The sequence below is a fragment of the Chironomus tepperi genome, unplaced genomic scaffold (assembly GCF_022539635.2).
Source record: "Chironomus tepperi strain 1889 unplaced genomic scaffold, CSIRO-AGI_Ctep_v1 contig_100, whole genome shotgun sequence".
Lineage (NCBI taxonomy): Eukaryota > Metazoa > Arthropoda > Insecta > Diptera > Chironomidae > Chironomus > Chironomus tepperi.
Window position 1 is genome coordinate 1,531,729 of NW_027226222.1, and position 12,047 is coordinate 1,543,775.

Here is a 12,047-nt window from a genome sequence, read left to right on the forward strand (position 1 = left end):
GCACACCCATTTATAATTCAAATCCCATTTATTTATAAAGAAAAAAAAATCTTAAAATAAGTAAGAAAGAAATAAAAAAAAATTGAATTGAATAATAAAAGAAGAGAAAAAAATTAATTGTAATATTGTATAAGCTTAAATATGCAATACAATCGAAACTATCACGACTACAATTGAGATTTTCATTTGCTTTTAAAGCAAGAAATATTGAAATACATAAACCTTAGTTTAAATAAGTCAGTATTCTCGAAAATATAAAAAAAAATTATTAAATCCAAAATGAACAAGCAAGCAAGCACCGAGCGAGTGAGTTAGAGAGAATGGAAAGGAAGCGTATAATAAAAACCCAAAAAAACAATATAAAAGAAAAGTTTTAAAAATTATTTTTATATTTTTTGCCCTATACTCATTTCCCAAATACACAAATACACACACATGCGCATAAGCAATCTAGCATTAATGTTCGGTTATTTTTTTTTCGAAAAAAAAAAAAAAATTATTAAAATTTAAGAGACGATGAAGCAAGCAACATATCAGTATTAGTCATATTTAGAATTTTTGTGAGGAACGAGTAATAAATTTAAATAATAAAATATAATGAATGACGACGAAGAGAAAACGAAGAAGACTGATTACTAGTCGCATTTCAAATCCCCTTTAGCATAAAACTACTACAGCATACATCTGCTTTAAATTTAAAATTTTAAAATATATTTTGAATTAAATAAATTATTTTAAGAGAGTAGAATATAGCACATACAGGAATAGTCTCGAATCTAAAACAGAACAGAACCGAAAAAAAAGAAACCAGCATAATCACCTTTAAAATTCATAATTTTTAATGGCATGAACGAAAAATACGAATAATACACAAATAATAAAGAAAAAAAAAATAATAATTTTTATATATATACATACAATATTTTTTTGGTTTTGGGAAGAGAGACGAGACAAGAGCCGAGAAAGAAACCATAAAATAACTTGAGAATTCTACCAATACATCTAAAGCGATTTAATATACCGGACGGAGAGCTATAAAATAAAAGTTAAATATAAAAATAAATAAAATCCATTAACATTCGTTTATTTTACTCGAGAAAATGCTTTTTGTATTAGTGAGGCAAGTGAGTGAGTAAGAGAGAAAGAATAATAATAATTGTATTGAAAAATCCGAAGTCTCGATTTTTAAGACATTTTCTACAGAATATTAAAAAACTTTGTATGAAATAGTCGTGTTTTTAAGTTTAACGCAGAAGAGAGAAAATTTTTTTATACATTCATTTTAATTTAGTATAGGCAGCGTACATATCTAGAACAAAAAAATTAAAAAAAAAGTAAGAAAGATTGGTAATATTGTTAGTGCTGTCAGTGAGTTACCCACGTTGTTGTGACATTTAACATAATTTTCAATCACCACAAAGCACTGTGTATACATTATACTACATGCTGATTACTCCTCTCTCACTCATGCAGTCAAAATATAGACATTACTTTTGACAGTCGAGCAAAGATTTGTATACAACACATAAACTGATCAAATTAATTAAAATTAAGTGAATGAGAATATTATCAAAGTGGATACCATAATACTAAATTTTATGAACGAAATACAGCAACAACAACAATACTACAATATGGTTAATACAAGCAAAATGGGTGATTTGGATATCAATCTGATCACATTATATGCTCGTACACCGGCTTTATATGATAAAAGAAATCCATTTTACAAAGATAAACAGTATTCGGAGAGAGCATGGAATGATATTTCGATGAAATTAGGATATAAAGGTATGAACATGTGAATCATTTCAACTCAGGATGCGGAAATCTCATGCTTATTATTTATCTCTCATACTCTTGATTTTATTTCATTTATGTTGCACATTTTTGAGAATTTTAACCGAAATTTTCAAATTTTAACCGTTAAATATTTGAAATTCTATTCAGCATTCAGCGAATTCAGCTGACAATCAAATGTAAACAAACTTCTTTGTTTTCAAAATTGTCAGATAGAATCTCAATTTTGTGCTTATTACTAGTTGTTTAACTCCCATTAAGCTCCTTAGTAGATTGATTAAGTGATATAAAATGTAAATAGAACTTTTGAACGTAAACATATTTAAACTATTTAGACAATTACTCAATTTTAATCAGTTTCAAACTTATTATTCAGTTCCTACATTTCCGCACCCTGAGTCTTGAATTCAACACAACTAACTTTTCATTCAAAAAAAAATGTCAATACATCATAAAATGAAAATTTTCAGTTGAAATTCTCAAAGATCGAATGCTACAGCTAAGAAATCGATATAATCTCGAGAAGCGAAAGATTGAAGGTGTAAGATCAGAGACAGGTCCAAGTCCTAAATCATCGTGGCCTTTGTACAAATATTTGTTATTTTTTGATGGTCACATAAAGCAAAGACGCTCGTATAAGATGCTTAAAAAGATACAAGATGCCGAGGCAGCTGAGAAAGCTCGGTCTGATCATCGAGGCGAGACGTCAAGTCAAGCTAATTCTTCCGCCAATGAAAGCTTCCATGGTGACATTTCGATGCTATCCAAATTGATTAGGGATCGATCGGAGTCACTAAATACTGAAATTAAGAATGAAGAAGATTCGGATCTCGATATGGTTGAAGCCATTCCAATACTCAATGAAAATTCTTCAGATAATCAAATGTAAGGAAGATTTTTTTTTGTATTTGATATTTGCATTATCATGAAGCATAAGGAAAGGAAAACACGAAAGTGTGGTTGCCTCAAGTGTATTTTGTCTGCAATTTATTTGTAAAGTAAACTTTGCATCCGTAAATAGTTAAACGGTTGATTTAAATTCAAAAATTTTGAATGTTAATTGCAGTTCAAAAATTCAAATATTGAATTTCCGTTAATTGAGTTGGCAGACGAATCTATATTGTTTCATGATAAATGCATTCAATTCCTTCGCGATAGAGCAATTACCTTACGTTTGACATCTTTCCAGATTCAATTATAATAACGCCAATGGTGCCAAAAACGGTAACGATGCATGCTCCACATCAAGTTATAAAATGACAAATTCCGTTGATAATAATTCTTCTAATGGTCCACCGCAAATGACCATGATTCCACAGCATCCTTATGCTGCAACTACCTCGACGCCGTTTGATGGATTTTCAAGTTTGGATAAGAAATTCAATAAATATAATGCATTCGGACAATTTATAGCTGCATCGCTAGCTGACTTATCAGATGAGAAAGCTACAGATGTTATGCAACGGATAACTATGGAAATATTTGCAGCCCAACGAGATCTAAATTAATGAAAAAAAAAATAAAAATAAATTTTTTTTATATAAAAGATTTCTCATCGATTTATAAAATACATTTCTCCTTTCTTTAGCTGCTTCTCTCCTACAATTCTCTCCCTTGATTCAATTTTTTATTTTATTGCCAACCGAACAAATATTAAAGGAATAATAACAACATCAATAATAGCTCGAAACAGAAATTATTTCATTAATTATTATTGATTTAGCATTTAAAAATTTTCTAGACATGATTCACAATTTTTTTTTTTTCATTCACATTTATAAGTTATTCTACACATACAAAGCTACAACAAGCTTATTCGAGAACAAAAAAGCGATTATTTTATTATTTATTTTTTTGAAGTTAAATTACATACAATTTTATATTTCATTTCTTATAATTTAATTGAAATGTTATTGACTAGCAGAACACTAACATACTAGTTTTTCCGGACATAAAGTCAACAACACAATACAACACAAAAGAGAATGAGTAAAAGTAAAGTTAAGAAAAATGAAATGTATTTCTATAATTAACAAATATTCATATTATTATTACATGCTATACAGTATATCCATACAATATTGTAGAGAGAATGAAAAAAATGATTATTAAAAGTATGTTAATTTTAGGTAGAATGATTTAAGTCTTATGTCTTCTTTTCATTTTTGTTTTTGTCGTTTAACAGAAGTTACACAAGTTATATAAAAATGTGTCCCGAGGTACTCACTTCTTTTCATGAAATATCACCTGGTCCGGGTTGTTGAACTGGTTACTTGCGAATATTTGTTTCTATTTGGTCGAAATCAATGTCAAAATAGTTTTGAATTAGATTCATTATTTTTGTAAATATTTACTTTTTTACTATTAACTTTTGAAGCTGAACAGTGCTGAATTCAGTAAACTATTGCTTAATTGTGCTGAATTCAGTAATAACTTGCTTAATGTGCTGAATTCAACAACAACTTGTTTGTTGTTCTGAATTCAGTAACAACTTGCTTTAATTGTGCTGAATTCAGTAACAACTTGCTTAATTGTGCTGAATTCAGTAACAACGTTCCTGAATTTGCTAAATTCAGCAACGTTTTCAATTGTGCTTATTTCAGCAACAACGTGTTTAAGTTTGCTGAATTCAACAAAATTGTGATAAATTCAATAACACTGTGCAAAGTTAAACAACAGCATGCACAATTGGACTGAATTTAATAAAAACGTGCTTTCAGTCCACATTCAATAAAAAAGTCAGCAAATTTGAACTAATTTGTCCTGAATTCAGCAACAACATACTTAATTGGTAGCTGAATTGAGCTGACTTCAGCAACATTTACAAAATTTGAATTGTAAAATTTCGTTAAATAGAAAATTTTCAAAAAATTCTATTCAGCACCAAAAAAGTTGTTAACAGCATCAAAATTTCCCACGATTCTGATTTTCATGCAAAATTCTTTGTAACTCGGGCACATGTTCTTATATAGGTACTTTAATAAATACGAAAAATAAATGAAAACATGAAAAAAGTTTTATTAAGAATGAGAGAAATTTTAGTAAAAGAATAAACAATAAAAAAATACTGATAAAAATATCGATAAGACATTAACTTTTATTTTTTTGTTTCTTTTCTTTCTTTTACAATCTTTTATTAGAATCTTTATCAGTAATGGAACTACGTAGAATACAAATACATTTAAAATACCATTTTAATTATTAATGTATAAAAAAAGAACTACAATGTTGATGGAATCCAATTATAAAAATATTTTTTAATTAAATTTTTTTTTTTTTCAAAAAAAGTTCTCTGTTGCAGTTCGATATGTGTTTATACTGGTATGTATTCGCTACATATATCTTCACATGTGTGTGTCTATGTATGATAGAGAACATAAATTAAAGTGTAATTACTTCATTCATTTCTATTCTCTTTAAAGTGGATTTTTTATTTTCTGCGGGAAGGGGTGGAGGCTGGGAAATAATTATGAGCAAAGTTTTGGGTGTGCTGTACAGATTCAATAAAGTACTTCAATTGATAACGGTTTTCAAAAATTTGAATTGTAACGGTTTCCAAAAATTCAAAATCAACGGTTTTCAAAAATTCAAAAACCAACTATTTTTAAATATTCAAAAACTAACAATTTTAAAAAGTTCAAATTTCTAACGGTGTTCAAAAATTCAAATTCTAACGTTTTTCAAAAATTCAAATTTTTACTAGTTTACAAAAAAGTTCAATTCCATTGAAAATCATGTAACAAAATCTCTTGAGCACTCATATACATAGTTCATTAATATAATATATTATGCAACAATCTGAAAATGATATATTTACATTAAAACATTCTCGTTAAGTTATGAGCAGCTACTCCCTCGTGATTGATGTATGACATCGAGACATATTGTAATGCGACATAATATCAATGAGATACAAAAAAGAATATAAATTTTCATCATTTTACATTAAAAAATATTTACGCACTCTCCAAAAAAAAAACTTTTTTATTCATTTCTCTCTGGCTTCGTCTCTATTTCTTCATTAAATTCATTGAATTCTCAATGATGATGATGTATCTTTTTTAAATAATATTTCTTTTGCATTTTAAAGATTGAATATAAAAACAGAAAGAAGAAAACATGTAAATGAAAAAAAGAAAGAAAAAGGAAAACTAATACATCAAAAATTTGTGGAAAGGTATGAAAAAGAACGTTGATGAGAAGAAGTAAAACAAAGTTCTGATATTCTTCATAACTCATATTTCTTATTATTCCTTAACATCTACTATTAAACAAACGACTTTAAGACTAGATTTGTTAAAGTTGTTACAATTTGTATGTGATTATGACGCATAAATAGGTTCTTAAGTTTTAACGGTTTTTGGAAATTCAAAATTCAAATAGTTGAGATTTGAAAAATTCAAAAATTAACGGATTTTAAAAGTTCAAATTTTAACGGGTTTTAAAAGTTCAAATTTTAACGGGTTTCAAAAGTTCAAATTTTAACGGTTTTCAAAAATTCAAATTTCAATTCAGCTAATTCAATTCAGCGAATTTTGAAAATTAACTGATTTTGAGAAATTCAATTAAATTAATGCAATTAATCCAAAGTGACTTAAAAAGAGCATAACGACTGAAAATGTCGTTGAAAATTCTTTCATATTTTGTGTTACAAAGCTTTACTTTTTTTAAAAAAAAGAAATAATCGTTTTTATTTGTGTTATTTTACTGTCGATGTTTTACATTGATTTCAACATTGTATAACATTTTAAGCGAAGAAAAAATGAGTTTACAATCCTGCAGTCTAGTTTATATTTTATATTTTTCTTTCTACTTTTTAAACAAAAATTATTGAAAAAAAAAAAAGATTGTAAGTTAAAATGTTTGTGACAAAAGTTGAACGAGGAAATGCCAACAAACTCGAATGGCTTTTTATCATAAAAACAAAATGCTGCCATTTTAATGGCATTTGTTAAGTTATCGTAAAAAAGAGATTCTGATTTTTTTTAGTCAAACGTATTAAATAAAATCATAAAAAAAATATTATAAGCAGTAGAGGCTCAACGATCGGACCAAAAAATAAATATTTGAGTGAATAGAAATGAGAGAAAAAAAAAGAATTTTTTAAATTAATTTTAATGAAATGCTTTTTGAGCTTCTCATCATCACATCTCAAAAGTATCGGTATGTATCTCTCTTCTCTACAGCTAATATGCTCTCACATTTTAGCACTTCGGCTTTTTATTCTTCGGACTTTTTGTATAAATCTATAACAAATGTGTACTTTCAAATAAATTTTTTTTCTTTTCTTTTCTCCTTTCAACTTTCGAGATAAAAAAGCAAATAGATGATTTTTTTTTTCTATCTTAAATAAAAAAATATGTACGAGAAACAAATTTGTATTAGTTTATTGAATAACTTAATAAGAAATATATGTATAATAATTTTACGATACAAATTTACTTGTATACATTCATAGTAAAAAGAAAGAAGTAACGAAGTCATCCAAACTGGATTAGAATATAAATTTGCACATTAAATCATGATTTTTGTCTATTTTAAAATTCTAACGGTTAAGAAAAATTTAAATTGCAAAGTTTAAAATTTTGTTCACTTCGAAAAGTATTTTTAGAATATTTTTGTAGTTTTAACTCGTTTTGTATCTCAAATGCTGTCGACTTGACCAAAAAAGTGGCAAGAATCAGCTGCTTACAAAATTAGAGCTGTATGAATACTTAAACATTTCATTTATCATTATTTTAAATTTTCTCTCCACGTGTTTTAGTAAAAATTAGCATAAAATAATAAAATTAAATTGTTAGCTCATAAACCCTAACAGTTAAGACCAAAATGTTCAAAACGATCTCGTTAACTTCCTCAAAAACATGCTAGAATATATATTCTCATAAATTTTTTCTAATAGTGAGAGATTAAATGGTAAAGATTGCTCTATAAATGCTTTAATATGAATTAGATATATAATTTTTTTTTTATTTATTTCGCACACTATGCCTCATACATTTACCTAACTATACACCGCATAAATATTACAATATTTAGTTTAACACAGGAAATTTATACTCGTTCCCATGTGTATTTTAAATATACACAATATTGCTTAGAGAATCTAAGTGTGATACTTAAGATTCAGCCTTGATATGAATAAGAATATTAGGTATACACCAAAAATTAATCAATAATTTACTTTTCTACCCTCTTGAATTATTCATTTTTAAATTCATAGCTTCAATTTTTTTGAAGACAAAGCAAAAGTTTTTTGCTTCGTTTTATTTCATTTAAAAATACAATTAATATTTTAAGAATCTGCTTTTGTGCTGCTTAAAGTCGTCATTGTTATTGTAAAAAAATATAAAAAATTTTTCCATGTGGCATGCTCAATACTCGTGTTTTAGTAAACCATTCATTAGAATCGATTTAAGTATTCATAGCTGTGTAGACAAGCTAGCGAAGTCTGTTGAATTAAAAATTTGTAATAATATTAATGATAAGAGTGGTACAAAGACACAAAGACACAATTAAGAATTTTGTAATGTAATTAAAATGGAATGTTCATTTTTCTAATAAATACAGCCTTTTGTAAGTGCTCTACATTATGAACAGAAATGTTTTTAATGAATAATGTAAACATCCAACTTAATTGAATAGAAACGATGAATTCTCGAATCACAATTTGCTATTTTTTAATTAAGCCGTTATGAATTTTTTTAAAAAATAACGACTTTCAAAAATTTAAAAATAACGTCCTTCAAAAATTCAAATAATAACGACTTTCAAAAATTCAAAAAATAACGACTTTCAAAATTTCAAATAATAACGACTTTTGAAAATTCAGAAAATAACGACTTTCAAACATTCAAAATGTTGAAATTAAATTCAAATATTTTTATTAACGGTTTTTCCTTTAAACATTGTTGAACATCATAAACCAAACTTAACAGCTTGCCATGCAGAAGATTAATAAAACAAACGAGTACTGGACATGAGAGCATTAAGAAAAGTGACACAAGTGTCCTAAATTTTATTTTGTGCCATTTCGTGGTATCAAAAAGCGGAAGAGGAATTAAGCTCTTTATAATTATCATCGTATTTCCCATTCCTTATTTTATATCCTCCCGAGATTTGTCATTGCTGACTTGTCACAAATTTTCATATTCTACTGCTCACAGCTCGACTCAATGTTGAAAATTACTAAAAATGATAATTAAATTTTAATGAAATTCCTTAAGCTTAAAAAATATTTTTTGTTCATGTTTGATAGCAAACATTAAAAAGTTGTTTAAATATTTTATCATACAATGAACATAAAAGTTTTATTTGTGCCTTATCTTTTACCATCCCTTACTCTAAAATATATATTTTTTTTGTTGATAAGAAGCAATGATTATAAGGTTTAATGTGCTGTACGTATACACATAAACGTTTCGATTTCTAATTTTTTACCTGCTATATAATTTACAACTACCATTCCATACAGAAAGGAGTAAAATTTATGTGAATGAAAAGATGTATCATTTTTAAAGGGCATAAGGAAGTTCTTCCTTTCTCCTTCTTTCTTCTTGAATGGCAGACTTGAATTATTGATTTTTCATAAAAAATATATTTTTTATTATGATAAAAATAATAAAGTTATTTTTCAAAAAATGAAGGAGGCAGCAATGACAGTCATGAGAGTGAGTGTGGGGATGAAAAGTTTTGAGCAATGAATTTGAGATGTTGATGAGAGAATGAGATGAAATAGAAAATTTTTATGTTTTTTTGAATTTTGCAGAGCCATGAGATTAATAAAGATTAAAGGATAAGATTAGAAATCTCAAAACAAAACAATTTTATTAATGTGATGGAAGGTGTGAGCTACAGGAATATTTAGTGTTGTTTAATGGGTTGGATTACATTTTGTAACAAATTTCAAAATTTAACGGTTTTCAAAAATTTGAAATTTCGCATCATTTCATACATTTCAACGGTTTTCAAAAATTTGTTCGCATCTTTTTATCACCAAATTTAAATTTTTTTTAACGTATTCTTTACAATTTTGATTTTCTTTCATTCTTAAACATTTACTAACTATCAGCACACTCTAAATCTCCAGGAGCTTAAAAATCCCATTTCCCCTAATAATCGGCCAACTCAGATTTAATCCGTAAACTAATCTAACTTAGAAACGTGCCAAAATGATGAAAACTTTATTTTTCATACACGAATATGATAAAAAAAAGTTTATAAATAACTAATTATCATGTAAATAACTACATATCGTCATCATCATCATGATAATAATAATAGGAATCTGTATATTTATCAGCTCCAACACATAAATACACATATACCTGCCTAATATGAAAATATTTAACTTAAATCTTTATTTTTTCGTTCATAAAATTTAGTCGAATGAAAACGCATGCCCGAGGGATAGATAATATTCCACATTAGTGCACTTTCCGAGATTATTGACACATATTGTGATGAGTAATTGCACACACAGATTTTTATTAACTCTTCTGTGTAATTTTACCTACCTAAAGGCGTAGGTGCAATATAGTAAGCAAGATAAGATTTAATTTAAGCACGTCATAATATTTCAATCGGAGACATAGCAAGATTGCCGATGGGATACTTTCATCTCATAAATATTAATATTTCTTAGTCAGCAAGTCGTCGGCTGATATTGAAGTTTATTATATTCATCCATTTACACCTCAACGTACGGAAATGAGATAGAATAATAAGAAGAATCGCTAACGATTGACTTCATGTGAACTTTTAAATGTGGCAGAAAATTTATTGATTAGGTTTTTCTAATACGATTATCATCCATCCATACGGACGTACGTTCGTACCATGTAACGTGAATATGTATATCCATTGGTTTTCGAAACAAACTGATCGCAATATGTTGAATGTTGATTTATTGTGGGATATGGAAAATTGTTTTCATAGCAATAATCCATAAATCTTACTATAGACCTGATGTCCATAGATGGATATCATTAAATATTTTCTCTAATTTCATTCTAACCATTTTTTATCTTTTTTTTCTCATTCGCAGAATTACTTATGACATGAGAATGCATGGGAATAATCAGCTTCTGGTTCTAAGAAGGCTACTACTGCTTACTCAATGGATTAAATTCCATTCTCAAAATAATATAAATAGAGAGATGAAAGATTTCTGCAGGTAAACTTACTGTATGCGTATTTCAGTTTCCTACATAATATCCATCGGAATCAAGTTCAATGTCAACAATGTGCGCTAACAATTGATTTACGACATGAGAGTACACAACATGCGTGCAATATTTACGATATGTAGAGGAGAGGTAATAATAATGAAACGCGACAATTTTTCAGCTCATTTTTCATAAAAGGAACTGATGCCTATGTCCGCACTATGTCTGTCGGCAAATGATTAATTTAGTCGGTGATGCGAGGACACAGATTTGGTTTGATGTCAAAATAAGCAAAGAAAAAGCTGGAAACTTTCTCTTGTGAAGTATAAAATTTCATTAAATGGTCTTCAAAATAAGAATCTTCCTCTTGTGAAGTATAAGATTTCATACAAAAGTCTCAAAAAACTAGAAAACTTCTTCTTGTGAAGTATAAGGCTCATCCAAAAAAATGATAAATTTGGAAAAGATTCCATGTCAGAAATTAGGACTCGAACCTTGACCGTTGTACTTAATTCAATTAACTCATCATTATGCCTTTTTCGATTAATTCTAAAATGCGCATTAATTCAATGTCGTTAAAAACTTCATTACCAGTCTTATTTTTCGAACGATCTCGCGCGCATATATAAAAAAAAATTGCAGCCACGACAATATGCCTACATTTGAGATTCAATAAGTTTCACTCTAACGGTTTTTCTTTTTGTGCAAAGTCTCTTACTTTTCCCAATCTTTTTTTTATATCTTCTACTTTACCTTTTTATTTTCTTTTTTTCATGTCAGATAATTTTGCCTGTCTTCGTATATATATATACACATTTTGAACTACGAAAGTGCTGCATCGATTTGCCTTTTAATCTTCTTCTTTATCCCACAGTCTTCTTAGCTTCTCTAATGAACCTTATTTACTTCTTCTTACCATTGCCATTGCTTTGTGCTTTTTTTTTAAGACAACAAAATGTTTAATCGCAAAAACTACACAAAAATATACGAAAGAGAAAAGAAAACTTCTCCGGATAGACTCCTACAGATATAAAGTGCTTTTAGAGACATTTTTATAACGGTTATTGTTAATTGTTCACG

The 12,047-nt window shown here is 27.7% G+C and overlaps 1 protein-coding gene and 1 long non-coding RNA gene across 2 annotated transcripts in view; both read left to right on the forward strand.

The window, feature by feature from the left end:
* The window catches only part of LOC139087283 (uncharacterized), a 40,083-nt gene extending 28,946 nt beyond the window's left edge, over positions 1 to 11,137 (forward strand). Inside the window, exon 4 of the long non-coding RNA XR_011544114.1 lies at positions 10,847 to 11,137. This is a non-coding gene — a long non-coding RNA (uncharacterized lncRNA). The remainder of the gene's footprint in view (positions 1 to 10,846) is intronic.
* On the forward strand, positions 528 to 3,348 carry LOC139087305 (uncharacterized). The gene is made up of 3 exons (XM_070636084.1): positions 528 to 1,791; positions 2,271 to 2,685; positions 2,990 to 3,348. Exons 1-3 carry the CDS (start codon positions 1,599 to 1,601, stop codon positions 3,306 to 3,308), a joined length of 927 nt encoding a protein of 308 aa, XP_070492185.1. The 5' UTR covers positions 528 to 1,598; the 3' UTR covers positions 3,309 to 3,348.
* Positions 11,138 to 12,047: the final 910 nt, after the last annotated feature.

Coding starts and splice junctions, on each gene's coding strand:
- LOC139087305 (XM_070636084.1), top strand. CDS start 1,599: ATGAACGAAATACAGCAACAACAACAATACTACAATATGGTTAATACA. Junction 1,792..2,270: donor GATGAAATTAGGATATAAAG/GTATGAACATGT, acceptor GAAAATTTTCAG/TTGAAATTCTCAAAGATCGA. Junction 2,686..2,989: donor AATTCTTCAGATAATCAAAT/GTAAGGAAGATT, acceptor ACATCTTTCCAG/ATTCAATTATAATAACGCCA.